The sequence below is a fragment of the Artibeus jamaicensis genome, unplaced genomic scaffold (genome assembly GCF_021234435.1).
Source record: "Artibeus jamaicensis isolate MK-2021 breed Jamaican fruit bat unplaced genomic scaffold, CSHL_Jam_final contig_482, whole genome shotgun sequence".
Lineage (NCBI taxonomy): Eukaryota > Metazoa > Chordata > Mammalia > Chiroptera > Phyllostomidae > Artibeus > Artibeus jamaicensis.
In genome coordinates, this window is record NW_026521857.1 from 7,402,247 (window position 1) to 7,420,781 (window position 18,535).

General features: G+C 42.6%; 1 protein-coding gene and 1 long non-coding RNA gene across 4 annotated transcripts in view; one reads left to right on the top strand and one right to left on the bottom strand.

The window, feature by feature from the left end:
- Positions 1 to 2,935, bottom strand: part of DEK (DEK proto-oncogene) — a 33,345-nt gene extending 30,410 nt beyond the window's left edge. The window contains exons 1-2 of one of the 3 annotated variants that reach the window (XM_053668241.1): positions 2,913 to 2,935; positions 2,054 to 2,198 (exon numbers count right to left, since the gene is read on the bottom strand). In XM_053668241.1, coding sequence (XP_053524216.1) covers positions 2,054 to 2,189 — 136 coding nt within the window. In that variant the 5' untranslated portion in view covers positions 2,190 to 2,198; positions 2,913 to 2,935. Of the gene's footprint in view, positions 1 to 2,053; positions 2,199 to 2,320; positions 2,427 to 2,565; positions 2,648 to 2,912 lie in introns of those variants that run through there. The other 2 variants (XM_037158103.2, XM_037158104.2) reach the window with 2 other exon arrangements.
- A 10,581-nt stretch (positions 2,936 to 13,516) lies between these two features.
- The window catches only part of LOC128627909 (uncharacterized), a 41,689-nt gene continuing 36,670 nt past the window's right edge, over positions 13,517 to 18,535 (top strand). Inside the window, exon 1 of the long non-coding RNA XR_008392204.1 lies at positions 13,517 to 13,699. This is a non-coding gene — a long non-coding RNA (uncharacterized LOC128627909). The remainder of the gene's footprint in view (positions 13,700 to 18,535) is intronic.

Below are 18,535 nucleotides of genomic sequence, written 5' to 3' on the forward strand. Positions count from 1 at the left end.
GATGCTTCCAATCATTTAACTAAATGCTTCTTTTGTGCAAAGCTGCACAAGATACTAAGGGAGACTGAATAGATGATTAAGACATTGACTATCTCTTTTAGATTTTACCTGGAGGGTAATGAGACACATATATTGTACTCCAAAGTAGATAAATGCCTTTCCTAAAGACACAAATAAAAGTTCTGAAAGTTGAGGTAAGAGTAATTGTTTTTGGATTAGGGAAAAAGGATCAAAACACTGGAGCTGGCTTTGAAGGACAGCTAAAATTTGGAGATGTAAGGGTCTGCCCTGAAAGTATTAAGAGAAAGGGATTATAGCAGGTATATTTTGGCAATGGTGTAAAGAGAAAGCACTCAAAAGCAACCTGTTTTGCTTCCTTTCCCTGAGTGATTTAAACCATTTACTTGAGTTAGATTACCACCTACCAGCTAATAATTTTCTTGGTCTATCTGTAGTTCAGAGTTTCCCCCAATCTGAGTTTCAACATGGCTGCCAACTGGACAGCTCCATTCATGTCCTGTGGGTACCTAACCCAATGCATCCAAAACAAGTTATAATCATTTCCAATCTCACTCACTGTCACGAACTCTATCTTTTAGAAAACAGTAATATTATTGACCCAGCTGCCACAGGCAGAAATCTAGGAGTCATCTTTTACCAGACATCCCCCAACCTCTGCTAAGATAAACCAGTTCCATCCCCTATTTGGCACAGAATTCACTGCCTTGTTTCTTTTATGCCTCAGTAGCAGACTTAAATTTTCAGGGCTAAATAGGATAAAATGTTCAGAATTTTAGAATGAGGGAAAATATAAACTGGAACAACTACAAACTGCTTGGGAGTATTTTTTTTAACAATTTTTATGTTGAAATTCACCATCTCAGTGGTATCCAAACCCTGTCTTTTAAAAAGACTGTAAAAATTAATAACAAAAGCCTGGAGGAAAAAGTGTGTTTTGAAAGTCTTACACTAGCAGATACTGCATCCAGTCTTGTTACTGTCTAAATGACAATTTTAAAAAATAACTTTTCTAAGCATTTTTGTGCTGAAATGTGGTCATGCTCCATTCTTAAAGCACCTACCAATTGAAACAAACAAAAGGCATACCATTCAGTGTAATCGCAACCGAAATAGTATTTATAAAATGCTTACCATGGACTGATTTTTGGCTTAAAAGAAATTAACTGTTAAATCTGCTGTGGGGAAGAAAACTTAAAACGTTTTCCCAAATTTGGCTGAGTTGTAAGCAAACCTAGACTGGGCTAGTATCATCAAAGAATGCACCTCTGATACGGACCTTTAAGTGGTCAGAAACATCCTAGGAAGCTGACCCATTTCAAAATGGCACTGCCTCCTCCGCTCCGGATAAACTGATACAGTGCCATCCCTTAATTCTGCAAGCTGCTTCTGTTTCATGTCTCCAGTCAAATGGTTTGAAATGCTCGCCCTCAACACCAAAACCGAAAAGGCAGTGAGCTATTTCATAGCTCACCGCTTTCATATTTAACTACAGACTTTCTCAAGTAGCAATAGCTTTCACCGGTGTTTTCCCCCATGAAGGTTACTCCCCTACGCCTTTTAAAAGGACCTCTGCTTAAGTTTGGTAAACAAAGTATTTCCAGGAATAACAATAGCTCAGTGCGTCGTTTTATAGAAGACATTACAATTACATCATAAAGTAAAAGATGTGTGCTTAAATCATCAAAAGATTAAAATAAAACATTACCTACAAAGGTTGAGTTTTAAAAACAGATCTGAAACTTAACAAACTTCCTGTCAACTGATGAAGTGTTATGAAAGTATACTGAAGGTATATGATGAAAGTATATTAAAATATATGAACTGCACTCCCAAGTAATGCAGTAACAATGCTTACGAGTATTATTTTTTAAACACTGGAATTCCCAAAGTTAATTTTCTGCTACTGCTCAACACAAAAACATAAACTTTGCATTCCTGCTAGAAATCAATCCCATTTAGTGCCTCTAAGCGCAAAAAGAGCGAGGAAACTGTTTTCTATAAGATCCATCACTTAGGGGACAGGACTTCCCACCCTTTTCTTCGTCCTCTTCCTCGTCCTCCTCCTCGTCCTCACTTTCTTCTCTCTGGCCGGAAATTTCGGGTTCTTTCTCGGACGCAGGATGGTCAGTTGTTTCCTCTCCCTCCGCAGCAGGGCCCGAGGAGGACATGCTGTCCACCTGCGGACGGAAGGAAGCAAGGCGTCTCGTTCTCCTCGCCCCACGCGGGAAGGATGGGGCAGCCCCGCGCCACTACCCCGACCCTCCTCAGCCCCAGGAGCAGGGACCGCGGGAAACCCAACCTCAAAGTTGCTCCTCCGTAGCGCGAACAGCGAAGCTCCCTCCCCCGGGCAGCTTCCCTTCGGCTCACTCCGAAGCCCCGGAATCCCCGAAGCGGGAATTCGCGAAGGGCCGAGCCGCCCCTCCCACCGCCGGGCCGCGCCGTATCCCCTCCCCCGCCCCAGGCCGCGGTCCAAATGGCCGCGGCGGAGCGGGCGGGCCCTGCAGCGAGCGCCCAGTGGCTTCTCGTCCCCGAAGCGGCCCTCACCGCTGGTCCTGGCCGCCGCGAGCCTGGCGCGCCGGGCACAAAAAGGCTCCGGAATGCTGCGGCGGGCGCCGAGGAGAAGGCGCGCGGGACGCTGTCTGGCGTGACGTTCGCACGGCGCTCTCAGCTCCCCAGAATCAACAAGATTTTCAAAATGGCGGTTCGGGCGAGAAAGCGGGAATGCGGTGGCCAATCAGGACCGCGGGCTGGGAGTTGGCGCGCGCGGGTCGGGGAGGAGGGGGCAGGCCGGGCGCGGCAGGCCGGGCGCCTCCGCGGGAAACCCGGGGACACGGTGGGGCGGGGCTGCGAGGGGTCGCCCTGCGGCGGGCGGAGGGGCCGAGCGCTCCTACCCGCTCCAGGCGGCGTCCGGCGGGCTGGCGGTGTCCCGGAGGAGCTGGACGGAAGGACGCTGGGGGGCCTGCGGAGGGATCGCGTCCACCGCTCGGACCCGGAAAAGAGGAAGCGCAGTCTCGGGGCCTGGGACGGGGCTGGGCAGTGGTGGTAGAGAAGTTGACAAATCGCGGAGTGGCTGTCTACAGTATTTCACAGAAATGAGCGATCCCGTTTAGGTTCTGGGGATGACTCCCGAGGCTGCTGTGTTTCTGAGGACCAATCGCCTGGAGGTGCAGCGTGAGGAACAGGAGCCTGGCACGTCGGAAGTTCATGTCACCACAGACAAATAGGTTTTCAGACCCGTAAATGTAGGAGGAAATTGTGAGTGTGTGTGCGTATGTGCGTTCTAATAGAGGAAATAAGGTATCGCCCAGTCCAGAGTTCTCCCGGAGTTCTAAACCAGCTCCACAGAAACATTTCAAACTCAACATTTCAAAAATCGAAGCAATATATCTGCTGCTCCCCCCAATATTGTCCCTTTCTATGGGTGATTCCCTTCATTCTTCCAAACTCCTAAACCACGAGCTGCCCAACTTAACAGAAGTATGATCCATCCAAATAAAAAAAAAATTTGCCTGAACGGACTCGGTTGGAGGGCAAAAGTTGGACATTTTCTCTGAATCCTCTCTCTTCTTTTCTGCGCACCTACTGAAAACATAAGGAAATCTTGTCACTTCTACCCTCAAATTTTATACCATTTCTCACTTCACTGATGCCATTCAAATCCGGTCCTTATGCTTGGGTTTTAGCACAGCCAGTCGCACAGAAGCCAAGGTGGTGGTGTTTTAAGCAGATTGGGTACTCTGTGCTTAAAACTCTGCAATGCCTTTCTTCATACTTGGAATAAAATTCAGAACACAGTGGTTTATAAGGTCCTACGTAGTTCAGTTGTTGACAATCTTGATCTCATCTCTCCAACACAGCCCTTTCAGCCACACAAGCCTTCGGGTTCCCCCACAAAGCCAAGCTCATTCCTACCCTTCAACTTCTCACTTTTCTTCTGCTGGGACTGCTTTTCACTCAGAATCTTCAGATGATTTCCACCTTCACATCATTTAGCTCTGTGCTTAAGTGCTTCTCCTCCCTCAGTACTATCACTGTTCCTTTCCCATTGTTTTTCACTCACTCATTCGTTCATTCATTCATTCAAAATGTATTGAGCACCTACTCTCTGCTCATCACTAGGAAGCCAGAAGGCAGGACTGAGTCTTGGCCATTTTCTAGCTTACATTCTAGTGGAGACAATGAACCAATAAACAAGTGGCTATGTTGTAAACTAAAGCCGGGTAAAGAAAATAGTAAGTGCCAGTAGGGCGAATGGGATTTTATTTTACGTATTTGATAATTTAGGAAGATCTTGTTAATAGATATCTGAAAAGACATATTGAGTAAAGTAGAGCAGTGAAGACTGGACATATCCTGAAGAATTCTGTGAAGTATGGGATGTGGAGCATGAGAGAGAAGTTAATAATGACTTTGAATTTTTGATTCAATAACCAGAAGAACCAAGTAGCTATTTGCTGAAATGAGGAAGACCTCAGGAGTTGGGGAGGGGATGCAGGGCTTTGTGGGATGTGGGGGGCCGGGGCGGGGGCAGGGATGGGTGATGAAGAAGGGAATCAGCTCTTTTGTTTCAGATACGTAAAGTTTGAGATTACTGTTAGCCTTTAAATGGAGACCCAGAATAGTCAGCTGGATGTGACAGTCTGGCATTCAGAAGAGGAAGCTCTAACTCAAGGTATAAATTTCTCAGTTGTCAATATATACATGTATTTAAAATTCTGAAACTGGATAAGATTGATATAAGAGTAAACACTGGTATAGATAAGGATTATACCTTGGAGCTCTTCAACGCTTAGAGGACCAGGAGAGGAAGAAGAACCAGCAAAAGACAGGAGTAGGAGCAACTGTAGCCAGTGAAGTGGGAAGAGAATCAAGTGAAAGTTGGGTCTTAGAAGCCAAATGAATAACAAGTGTCTAAGAGGGAGAGGGTGATTAACAGGGTCAGAAGCTGCTAAAAGTTCAGGTGAGATGAGAACTGAGAATTGACTATTGACATAACAATGATGAGTTATCTGAGATTGACAACAGCTATTTCTGTGGGTGGTGAATATGAAGGAGAGACATGTAGGCAAGGAATGAATTCAGACACTCTTTTCAGGAATTTTGATGTTCAGGGCAGCAGAAAAACAGATAGCTCAAAGGGAGTTTGGCTTTGAGGAAGGAAGATATTACTGTATGTTAATAGGATGATGGGAATTAATCAGTTAAGAGGGGAAAAATTATGAAAGATGGTGGGTAGAAATAGCTGCAGACAAGCAACGTATGGTGGTGGTGGTAGGTGTGTCAAGTTGGGTTCTCTGTAAGCAAACAGATGCCAAAGCAGAATTTGAGGTGCCAGATATTTATTAGGGATCAGTACCTGTGAAAGGAAGAGGGTAGGAAGTGGGGTTGGACAGAGGAAGAAGTCCAACTGTGAATTAGACCTGACACAGCCTCAGCCTGCCCCGTGGGGAGCTTTGGAATGAGTACTGCTATTCTGAGTGTCCTGCCTGGCTGGCTTTTATACTCCAGCCTTGCTCAGTCACTGCATGCAAGCTGCCGTGGAAAGGGCATGGCCTCAGGTGAGGTACTGCACAGCTGTGGCAGACCCTGACAGAGCTGACAGATGGAGGCTGCTGACTCTAGGCTCTGCAACTGAGCAGCAGGTCCTTCCTTGATGGGGGATCTGGAACTGTTGCACATTTCCATGTTTACCACAGGAGATGAGACAGGACAGAATATAGTGCGTAAATGGAGGAGTCGTTCTTAGTTTTTACACAATAACAAGAGGAAACATGGAGGATACAGGTACCAGCACTGGGTGGAGGCTGGCAGAAGTAATGGGAGTTGTAGAAGACCTTATTCCACTAAGTTTCTCAGTGAAATCAGGAGCAAACTCGCTGACAATGAGTGAGTTTGGGAGAGGAGTGTTGGAAGTTTCAGGAGCAAGGAAATGTGAGCTAGTTCACTAGGAGAAAAAGAGATGGATAGGTTAGGGAATATCAAATGGTTGCCAAGAAGCCGTAGGGAGGGCCAAGTGAGAATAGTGGCTGTGAAGTCAAAGTGAGATCAGTCAGGGTTATTGTTTTTCTCCAGCCAAATTCAGCTACTCAGGAGTAGGTGTGAAGATGGCAAAGATTTGGGTTTAATCAGATTAGGATTTTGCCAGGCAAATATGAAGACAGGAGAGAAGGGTAAGTGAGGTGAGGATGTGGGCAGGGCAATAAACATGATGGCACATGGGATCTGAGTTGAGTAGGGAGGAAAATAAGGACATGAGAGAGGTGAGACTTTGTGAAAATGGGGCATTATCATGAGGTAAGATCATTATTTCTTTGTTACATTTATCACTGCCTGAAAATGTCATTGTCTTCCCCAGTAAAACAGCAAGTTCCTTATAGCCGCAGGGCACTCTCCTCTGCATCATGATATTCTCAGCACCTGAAGCAGTGCCAAACACATAGTGAGTGGTCAGTGGTATTTGCCAAATGAATGCAAACCAACTCGTATTAAACTCTTAATTATGATTCAGAACATTTTTTTTTGTTTATTGAGATGGTATATTAGGGTAGGACAGGTTATTTTAACAAAAGATTTTTTAACAGCAATGCAACAGTTTTTTTGTTTTGTTTTTTAAACAGCCAAAGTTTATTTTTTACCCTGTAAAGCTGCCTGTTGCTTGGGGCAACTCCCCAGGGCTTCCATTCACCTGGTTTATATCTCTAGGCTACTTTGATCTGATAGATTTACTACCTCAACACAAGCCCTTGGTATTCATGTTGGTAGGGCAAGACTGCAGAACTCATTCCTGCTCTTCCGTGATTCTGCTCATTCTCCAGTGGTCACATCAGTTCTCTAACTGCAAAGACTCCAAGCAATAGGGGCACATATGCAGTAGTTGGTGAGCCTTTCTGTCCCTGCACAGAAGGGGCTAATAATTGCAACCAGATAAGGTACAAATGGGGTGAACAGGGAATGTACCGGAAAATATGTTAGTTTTATTTTTGAAATACAGGGTGGGGCAAAAGTAGGTTTATAGTAGTTCATATGGAAAAATAATACAATAATAAATAATAAACAACAAACTTTGCTTGGCACACTCACAATTATAAATCTACTTTTGCCCCACCCTATACGAAAACTGTGATTCTTAATGTTTTTCTCATTTTCCTTGAGTTTTTATATGAACACCTATATCTGCCTTTCTTTTACACATATCTAGCCCTTACAAAGACATATCTGTCCTTCCCAGACTATTAGCTTCATAAGCTTCATGAACAGAGACAAAGTGCATGCTATTTATTCTCTCCCAGTACTCGGCACAGTGCCTAACAGTAAATACCTTAAACATATTTGTTTACTTGAAATGCATCCCCTTTTGATTCTTAGACAGTGGCTTGAGTCTGGTGTCTGACTGCTATTTAAAGACCTTCCGACAATACCAACTCAGTAAATGAATATGGCTTGAATAAGCTGAGGGCAGATTCTTCTTTAAACTTGGTCATAAATATAAATATAGTGACACATTTGGTTCTTGTAAAAACAAGATATCATACTCTATTTTGGTAGAAAGAATTAGCCGAAGTACACAATTTGGTAATTTGAGATTAGGTTTGAAACTATGTGAACACAGAACTATCCAGTTGGTTGGTAAACTGGATATTCTATCTGACAATGGCCAGGGAGGACTATTTAAGTTGAGCAATAGGAGAAAGGGAAATGGTGGTAAAACTTATAAAAGTTGAATAACAAAGGATAAAATATTACCAATTAGAGAAGCATAGAGATCTGGTATTGTTTCTTTTTTATTTTATTTTTATTTTTCTGTTAGAGAGAAGGAAAGGGAGGGAGAAAGAGAGGGAGAGAAGCATCAGTGTGTGAAAGGAACATCAGTTGCCTCTTGCATGTCCCCAACTGGGGCCTGGACTGCAATCCAGGCAAGTGCCCTTACCAAGGATCTAAAGGGCAACCTTTTGGTTTGCTGACTGACAGTCAATCCACTGAGCCACACCAGCCAGGGCTCTTTTGTTCTTTGTAAAAAATATAAGATAGTCTCTGTTGAAGGGGGCCTTTCTGCTTATGGACTAACTTTCAGTGCTTAGATTATATTTAATGCCATCACTGTTGGCCGAAGCAGAACATCTGAGGCAGTAATAGTGTTCTCTACTACTATTTGGCCACAAGTCCTCAACATATTCACAAGATCATCAAAATGGGATATTATCTTAGAAAATAGAGTGTCTAGATCATACCAATGTTTAGCAGTCTCAATGAACTCCCCACTAACATAGGATAGAATTTTCTATTCATACAGTCAATGTTTTTTTTTTGTTTTGTTTTACAGTTTATCGAGGTGTGATCAGCATGACATAAAATGCATGCAGTGAAAACATACTATCTGATAAAGTCTGACATATGTATACAGCATGGAACCATGGCCACAGTCTAGATCAGGAACATACCCATCACCTCCAGAGGTTTCCTTCCTGTGTGCCCTTTGTTCTCCTACCCTCTCACCTGTCCCAATACCACGCCCTGGATAATGACTACTAATATTCTTTCTGCCACTCTAGGGAAAAATATGTCTAACTCTAAAATATTTTAATAAATCTTGCTTTGAATCTAGATTTTTAGAAATAAAATAGTTATTCTTATAACTTATCCTTTAAGTAAACTAGGGAAGGTTTGGCTAGATATTTGTTCTATAGGCAACTTGGGTTTTAAAAATTAAATTTGGAAGAAACAGATGTTTGCAAATTAGGAAAAGAAAAATGTTTTAAAAGGTGATGCTATATCCTAAATGTATGTATACAAATATATATATTTGTATACATGCACACACACACATTTGTGTATCTCCCATATACATCTCAATTTAATGCAGTGGTTGTCAAGTGCGGGGGTGTATTTTGCCCCCCAGGGACATTAAATACTAGCTGGAGAAATTTTCATTTGTTACAACTTGGGCAAGGTGCTACTGGAATTTAGTGGGTAGAGGATGCTGATAAACATTCGGTAATGCACAGGACATTCCCTACAATAAAGAATTGTCTGGTTCCAAATATTATTAGTGCTGAGATATTTGTAAACACTGATATAATGCAATGCACTCTCTTTTTGTAGCATCTCACTAAAATTGGTCCCATAAAGGCCAGCAATGATCTCCTATGAAATTTAAAGGTTTCTTTTGAATATTCCTACAATATTACTTAGTTTCTTTGCAGCATTTGGCAAGATTTACCATCTCCTTCTTTCAAAAAGTTTTTTCTTGACTTACATGACATTTCTTTCTATTGGTCCGTTGTCCCCTTCATCAGCTATCCTGTCTGTGTCTTTTGGCCTTGCAAATGTTGGTGTTTTTCAGAGATCCACCTATACCTTTGGTTCTTCCCTTACACATGATTTCCCTGGGTGGTCTCATGCACACCCATGGGATCAATGACCTCTAGATTTAAAACAATCTAAATCAATATTTAACAATTATTTCCTCTTTGAGTATTATACTCTTGTCAACTGCCTATTAGATTTCTTCACTCAGTATCCCACCAATATCTGAAACTCAACATCAAAAACTAAGCTCACGCTCTTCTTCGGTAAATCTTTCCTCTTTTTAATGACTTATTTAATTACTTTGTCCTCCTTGTTGTTCAAGCTTGAATATTTGAAGTCATCTTTGGTGTCTCCTTCTTCACAACCCCACATCAAATCCTCTCAATTCCAAACCTGTGTCTCTCATAAATATCTCCTGTCTTTCAGGCTATATCATCTCTCTCCTTAACTGTTGTAATAGCCTTCTTACTGGTCTCTCCCTAAAGCTTTGTCATTACTGAAAACCTAGGCCATCAAACGAAATAATCTTGCAAACCATATAGACTAGCTGGTATGTTTGCCTGGCAAATGTAGATTAATTTTTTAAGAACTCAAACCATTGCCTTCTCCATGAAGCATTCCTTATGACTCTGAAGTTGAGACTCCTCCTCCTTGCACTGTGTTCCTTTACTACTTTGTTCATATCTTTATTACAGTATTTACAAAATTATGATTACTCATTGACATGTCTACTTTTTAACTAAACATATTGTCTGCCTAGAATACTCTTCTTGAGGAGCTGCCTTCCTCCCAACTTCCTGAAATACCTCCCATCCTCATCCCGAATCCAATGTGAGCCACCATCCGTATAATTACATGGAGAGCTCATGTTTTTATATCATAACTGGGACACCCTGTCCTTCTTGACTGGGCATCAGAATCAGATAAGGCCAGTTAGTCTCCTCCCTGTGAACTTGAGATTGAGATAGATTGAAGATGAAAGTGAAGTAGAATAAGGGAGGAATAGAGATTCAGGATTGAATTTAATTTCCAGTTCCAGATTGTTGAGGAAGAGTGTCCGTATCCATTCCTTGGGCTTCCAGGTGGCAGCCCTGTTACCTATTAAATAACCCCCCCATAAGTTATCTTGATTGCATTTCTATCACTTGCAACCATAGAGTTCATACATCTACTATGAATTCAAGGGTAAGGATCTTGCCTTGGCCATCTTTGTATATACAGCGCTTATCCTAGTGACATAATAGTACTGTATAGATACAAAATAGATACTAGATACAGAAATATTTGTGGAATGAGTCAATGAATAAAGGAAGAAAGGAAAGTAGGAAAAAATAAGAGAGGTTTAAAATAAGAGGAGAAGAGAAATAGAAATAAATTTAAAGAAAATGAGGCAAATAGAACTGAACTGAGAGAGACAGAGGCAGCAAATGATCTTAAAACAGCAACAAAAGAATAATGAAGAGCATGATATAGGGGTAAAATGTTTGGCTCTCTTGCTTTGGCCCTGCTTTCCTAAGCTTGTCCGGCCCTTCCCCCTTGCTTTCACTTTTGTGCGTCTGTCTCAGAGTCAGGTGGGAGGGTCCAGCGGGGAGCCCCTGGTACCTCAGAGTACCCTTGCCTAGGCACTCACTGTTTCCGTATCTTCTGAATACAGCCCACACAGTTACAACAAAGCTATTCAGCTCCCAGTGGCAGTCACAGATGTCTAGAACTAAGTGAATCTAGAAAACATGGCCTAAAAGAAGTAGCATGAACAGATGGATCCAGAGTGAAGAAGATCATAAAAAATTAGATGGGAGAAGTGAAAGATGATAAGAATAAAATAACTTGAAAGGAGAGGGAAGCTGTGGTAGGAGCACGCTGTTACATAGTAGGAAGTTTGGGATATATATATCAGAGTAATTCCTATGTGTCAAGTTTTCTATTAACTTAGTCCACTAAGTTACAAATCGACATTCTCTTTATCCTTGAACTGTATGACAGAGTTACTGTGTAAATAAAATATTTCATTAAAAAAACCCAAACATGCCCTGGCTGGTGTAGCTCAGTAGACTGAACACGGGCCTGTGAAACGAAGGATCGCTGGTCTATTCCCAGTCAGGGCACATGCCTGGGTTGCAGGCCAGATCCCCAGTAGGGGTCACATGAGAGGCAACCACACATTGATGTTTCTCTCCCACTTTTTCTCCTTCCCTTCCCCTCTCTCTAAAAATAAATAAAATATTTAAAAAACAAAAACAAACAAACAAAAAAACCCAAACAAACCATTTTCTATCTCTTAGTTCCATTCACTTCTATTATTTCCCAGTTGGTTACCACCACTGACTCTCTTCCATCCACCTGCCTTCAGAAAAAGTTTATCTCTCTAGGTACTTGTCATAGGATTGAACTTTGATATACTGGTCTATACTCTGGTATTCACTGATATTGTGCAGCTTCTAAAGCTCTTTTCCCTGATTTTCTTGCATCCCTAACCCCAACCTCCTTTGAAGAGTGCTCCTGGAGCCAGTAATCCTTCTCAAGCAAAAACCTGATCTTGCCATTACCTTGCCTATAGCATCTCAATGTTTCCCCAATGTGGAATAAAGTGCAATTTTGGAAACATGTCCTAGAAAAGCTCTCCATGATCTGGCGTCTGCTTACCTCAGTAACCTCGTCTCTCTGTTCTTCCTTCCAGATACTCCCACTGCCATCCCCAAGAAAAAATCCTCCAGCCATAATGAGCTTCTTCAAATTCTTTGAGTTGACATGTTCCTTCTTCCTTTTGGATTTGTTTCTATGCTATACCCCCTGCTGGAAAACTCTTTCTCCTCCTAGTCTCCTGTTCCAGGCCAAATTACACTCTTTCTCCAGGTCTCAGTGTAAGGGGCGCTTCCTCTGGGCTTTGTGTACACAGCCTTCCACGTGTGCTGCCCTCCACCTGAGCATCTAGTTTTAGCAGCCTGTTTGCTCGTCTATCCCCCTACTCAGCTTGGTGAGGTTGAGGATATTGACTTTCTGATTAACTCTTGAGTCTCTAGCACCTAGTGGTGTCTCGAACTAACAAACATTCAATAACCGTTGGCAGAATGAATAAGAAGGCCGGAGTCTTTGTGCTCACCTCCCTTTACTCCTCTTTCTATGTCATCTGAGCTGGTCCTTGCAATAACTGGTTTGATGAGTTTATCTTCTAATACCCACTTCCTGCCCAATAGAGAAACCTGACAATTCTAGTAAGTATTCTTCCCGCTCCCCAACCTACAGATTAGGGGCTGTCTGATTGATCTTTAACAGGTATTTGCATGATCAGGGCTGTGTAGTAAATCGGTTGCTTCCCATGTTAATTCCTAACATCCTTTATGCCTCTAACCTACTCCATGAATATATAGTATATGGACAGGTGAATGAATGAATAGAATACCATTTAACTGGTCACCTTTCGCCTTCCCAGTAAGGATTATGCCACCCCAGCTCCTGCATATTAGTGATAACCGCAACGTTTTCACGGATCCTCTTGCATCATTATGTTTAAATTACTCAGTACACTTTGCCCATTGGCAGTTTGCTCGCCATTAGAACTCTGAGTACGTCCACCTGTTCCTTTCCAGCAATTCGGCTTCGCAGCTGCGTCTCTCCTAAGTGAGAACGGAGGCTCAGAGCATGCTCAGTAACCAAAGCCCGGTGTAATGAACTGTTCTGGCCCCGACTGGGAGCTCCGACAGGTGGCAGGTATAGACAATGCTGGCGAAAGGGACTTGTCCTATCTCGTTCAGCTGAACATGTTTCCCCCCCCTGAGGCCAGTCTAACGTCCTGGCAACCTAAGTGTAAACACTGGGGGCGTCTTCCTTTTAAACAGAAGGAGTTATTGTGAAAAATTAAAATGATTGGCAGGAGCTTCTCAGAGCGCAATCTACATGAATGTCAAGTGTTAAGTGATGCTGTGGTTAAGACGAATGCTGACGGAGGCGGGGATGAATGGAAGTGGTGCCTATCTTGAACCTCACTGGGCATATCAAGATTTTTTAAAGGATTCTCTGAGATTGCCCAGCCCCAGAATTTCAGGGAACCGAGTCTCTGCCTCCTTGCTAAGAGAGAGCCTCTCTGGGGGAGGTGTGCGCGTGTCCGCGCAGCGGAGGGCAGGCTCGGAGAGAGGCCACGGCTCCCCAGCAGGGGGAGCAGAGAGCGCGGCGAAAGGCCCGGGCAGGGGAGAGGACGCGGCTGCAGGGGCAGGGCTGGAGGAGGGGGTCCGGACACGCTCAGAGGCTGGCTGCAAGAGACCCGACTGCCTTGGAGAGCCGGAGCGGCTGCCGGGCGGAGCTGACAGCAGACCCCCTAGTGCCGGAGCCCTGCGCTTTCGGGTCCCCTGCTCCTCACACCGACCTCGCGCTCAAGGTAAGGAGGGACGCGGGGTGCAGCCTTCTCCCAGCGCGGCCGGCTGGGGTACCAGGTGGGGTTCGGCCTCCCTCGCCCCTGCCGGGTCTCCTCCGCGCCCAGGAGCCCTGGGCGGTTGCCCGCAGAAACTCGCGACCCTCGCCATCCCCGCTTTTACTTAGCAGCGCTTAGGACCCCCTCTCCTCCCTGCGCTCATTTCCCTTCCCCTGGGCAGCTCCCGGAACCCCGTACCCCGGGCTCTGGGGGAGCAGGCGGAAGGTCTTCCACCAGGTGTGGGGCGTAAACACTGGAACCCGCTTCCGCCCCCCCCTCCCCAGTCTGCAATGATTTCCAGGTTGAACTATCATCGCTCCTCTCCTTCCCAAACATACCTGTCCCCGCCTTCTGTTACCATCCTAACTTTGGGGGGAGATTCACTTTTGGTCAAGGTAGGTATAGCGTCTTATCTTTTGTATCTGCACCAAACGATAAGTTGAAGGTCTTTGGCAATTAATTTACTGGAAATCAGATACTGTGATGTTTCTAAGGTTTTCTGGCTGACTGTGGTGCTACAACTTTAGCTTAGAGCAATAGCTCCTAGTCCAGTGCTGAGATCCTGATTCAGAAATGCGTGTATGTGTGTACACGTGTGTATGTGTGTGTGTGTGTGTGTAGGTTTCAGTGTATTTGAAAGCACTCTACGTGATTGAGATGCACTCTCTCTTTATAATCACTTGAAAGCATCCGTAGGATCCGCATAGGAGGGGGCCCCCGACTGTTTGTAAACCTCACCTGGAAATAGTAATGTGAATATAGAGAGAAAACGGAGTGAAAGCTGCTTCCCTTTACGTTGGTGAATTTGGTGGGGAGCCATTAGTTCAGAGATGAGAGTTTCGGGAAGGGGGTGTTCAAGTTCATTTGAAACTCAGAGAGTGGAGAGAAATACCACTTTAAGAGCCCTCGTTAAAGAGTTAGCTTTTAAACATCAATCTTAAATATGTAAGAATTCCTTCACAAGTGCTTTGGCTATTAGAAAGAGTGAGACCTGTGCTGTGGGAATCGAAAAGTCTTCTTTCACATGCTTGCATCGATTGACTTTCTGTCAGCGACCACGGGCATATTGGTTACTTTAAGGCTGGAGACCAAATGGACTATTGTCTCTAGGAATAGAAGGAGGAATGAGTGTGTAAATTAATTTGGATCCTGTTTACTTACATTCCTAATTTTTTAAATCAAGCTCTTCTACCATGATTTGGCTGAGTGTCTGTAAATTATATTGTATTTGAAGTTACACAAATAACTGTTTCTCTATCTTGTACTTTGTCATAGATGTACATCTGTATATTTGCTTTTTATGTATATCTGTATAGGTACCTGAACCATTTTAAGTACACTCTCAGAGTGTAACTGCCAGGAAAAATAAAGATTTTTATTTGTCTTTTGGAAAATTGAAGTGAAGGACTAACTTTGAAAAATACCATATAGTGGGTAAAATATTAAGCCATAGATAAAATTAGATGCTTGTTATGAAATGGGGATGATATGTGGTACCTGCTTTCAGGGATTTTAAGTACAAGTAGGAGACTTTCTGTAAAGCATTTTGAACTTTAAGAATCACTGTCTAGATATTGAGCCAATGTGGTTGTTTTCCTGGCAAACTTTTTCTTCTTTATAAAATTAACTTTCCCTTAGGAAAAGTAGTACAGATGCACAAAATTCAGCTAACCAGGTCCAGAAAATACGGTTTGAATTTTAAAAGTGACCTTAATTCATCTGTATAGATTTAATGTTTGTAACATGTGCCACAAAATATGCAGAAATATTCATTGCTTGCTGACCTTTTCAAATCATTGGCTTAATGAGGGGAGTTATGCACAGAATACAAATTATATCATGAATTTTGTTGGCTTAGGCAAAACTATTATTAGTTTTTCCTAAGGTTTTTGTGTATATGTGTGTATACTGGGACTGAGACTTACATAATTATGTACATATATGTAACACATGTTTTTAATAGGAACAAAAACCCACAACATTTTTCTTCGTGGCAGAACACTATAAGCATTAGAGGTTTTGATTACTTTTTAATGGAAATTTTAATATGACAGAACTAAAAACTTCAAGGAAATAATTCCATAAAGATCTATTTGGAACTGAAGGTCTTTTTAATAAAACACGTTTGAAGCCCTCAGTCTGTGGGCTTAGGATATGTAGAGCAGTCCTTTGTGATTGGGTAAGGGCGGTAGATCCAATTCTGGCAGCTTCAGACAGTGGATGATTAGACCCTGCCACTCTCCTCCAGACCTTTAATTTGGTCTGTAACTTGATGCTTCACTGACCCCACATTCTCCCTGCCACGCCAGCTCACAGAGGAATTGCTGGCACTCTGGATTGAATTTTTTTCCTTTCCATCAATTAGAACATGTTTGCATTGGTTGCAGAATGTAGTTACATTTTTAGCTCAGCATTCTAAGAAATAACCTTTGGTTATGAAGAAAATAGTTGTAGTGTGGCCTAGATCACAAATTGCTTTATTTAATTGCTATATTAATTTCCCATTGATTCAACTGTGTGGGAATAATAGTCATAGATTATTAAAATTGGAAGGCACTTTAGAAGTCATTTAGATTCTAATCCTTTGTCTCTACAGATGCATATGGAAGGACTCATAGTCACAACCATACTTTGACAATACCCATTAAATTTTATATTCTTTCCAGTTCTTGGAGTAATGCGGATTTTGCTCACTTTAAATGGATTTATGTACAAGTTCCATAATGTGGAAATGGCAGCAAAATATGTTGCAAATCTCATCTAGATTTCCAGTGAAACTTGAAGTGTGGTGCTGAAGGCAGTACGGGCCATTCTAAACTAGCATCCTGGGTTTTTCATTACAGTAGGCAGGGGTGGGGGGGGACTTCTTCAACTAGCTGACAGAAGAAAAGGAGTGCACTAAGATGAGTATAAACAGAAGAGTAAGGTGGTGAGGCTTGTGAAAAGCATCATCTACTAGACCAGCGAATCCTTCAGGAATGGTTGGCCTTTAGACCCCTCCCCAGAGATTTTAATCTGAAGTAATGCCAACAATCAATGAAGTTTCTATTCCTCAATACCCAACTGAGTTAGAGCTTGATTTCGGAAGTCCCACCTGATGTTTGTCTTTCAAGATCCTCTGCAGTAAAAGTTCTCTTTGCTCATGATCCCAGTGTTGAGACAGTTTTCTTTTGTTACCAGTTGTAAAAGAATTTATTCTGATATGTAGGCACCTAAAAATTTCATCTAATCTTAAGAAAGTATATAGAGGCCTGGCCAGTGTGGCTCAGTTGGTTGGAGCCTTGTCCTGTAAACCAAAAGGTTGCTGGTTTGATTCCTGGTCAGGGCACATGCATAGGTTGCGGATTCAGGGGCACGTACAACAGGCAACTGATTTATGTTTTTCTCCTACATCAATGTTTCTCTCTCTCTCTCTCTCTCTCTCCCTCTCCCCCTCCCTCCCTCCCTCCCTTCTCCCCTCTCTGAAATCAAGGGGCATGTCTTCTGGTGAGAATAATAATTAAAAAAAAGAAACCATAAACTCCTTAAAGCCCCGACAGGTAGCCATTATTATCCTGTTCAGAAAGATCTGTGATTCAGAGAAGTTAAGCATTGTGACCAAGGACTCACATCACTTTCAACACCCCACACTGCTTCCCTAACTAGTGCAAGCTGTTGACTAAATCTATAGATGACAGTATGCTTATTTTGGGGTATCTGACAGATTTCCTAATTCTGAAAGGACTTTATAAAGTCTTCATAAGTGTTTATATTTCAGTTTAAGTGCATTCAGTGTGTGGAGCTCACCATTCTGACATTGATTTAATGGTTAAATATATTTAATCCATAACAAGGATGTCTTTAAAAATATCTTTTCTTTATTATGCCATGACATTTTAGTGATCCACAAGACATCTCCTTTATGACTAATTTGACATACTCTCCATTGGTCTCTACAAGTGATTCTCCAGTGTATGGTACCGATTCATTCAAGACTTTCTAGAAACTGTATTGTAGCATCACCCTGCCAGAGCAAGTACAAGTTAAAATGTGTGTTACTTTATTAAATTTAGTTTCTTTTATGTTTCCTTTATATTATAGTTAGGATGTTATATTTGTTTGGTTTAGAAAGTATGTATGTAATTAGGCTATATTTGCCATGAATTTCATTTCAAGATAGTAAAAGGATAACTTCAAAATATTCACTAAAAAATGGGTATTGGTCTGATAGGGTAGAGAATCATTGCCCTATAACAATATTACTGAATCTGTCACAAATATAACTATGTGGCAGTGAATGTTTTTCATTTAGTGTCATGAATTTATACATCTTAATCAGCTTCTTTTGGCTTTGGATTAACATTGAGCCTTACATCACAAAGTGAAGAACTGTCTCCTTAAAGTCTAATCTTGACGCTTCTGCCCCAAGAGACAGTCCTACCTGCAGAGGACTTTCTTCCTCTTTCACTGCCCTTCTTCCGTTGCAGTTTCTTCCCCATCTCTGAAGGCAGAGGTTAGTCTCTGAATTAGTTGGTTCGTAGAAAATCTTTGTAAACTCTCTGAAGGGCTCCACTGCCAGGTCGAGTGTGTACAACAATTGGACAGTTGGCCACACATTGGCAAAGTCCACCTTCCCAGTCTGCAGTTTGGGAATGTTGTCGTGAGCAACTCCGAGTGTTTGCCACACTCTTCCTCACATCCGGCCCCTCCTGGAGAGGGTGGTAGTGTCCCATGAAATTCTGCTTTGTAAATGAACAAAGCAGAAACAGACTCACAGATCCAGAGACAGGCTGATGGTTGCTGGGGGCGGGGCGGGGGAGGGAT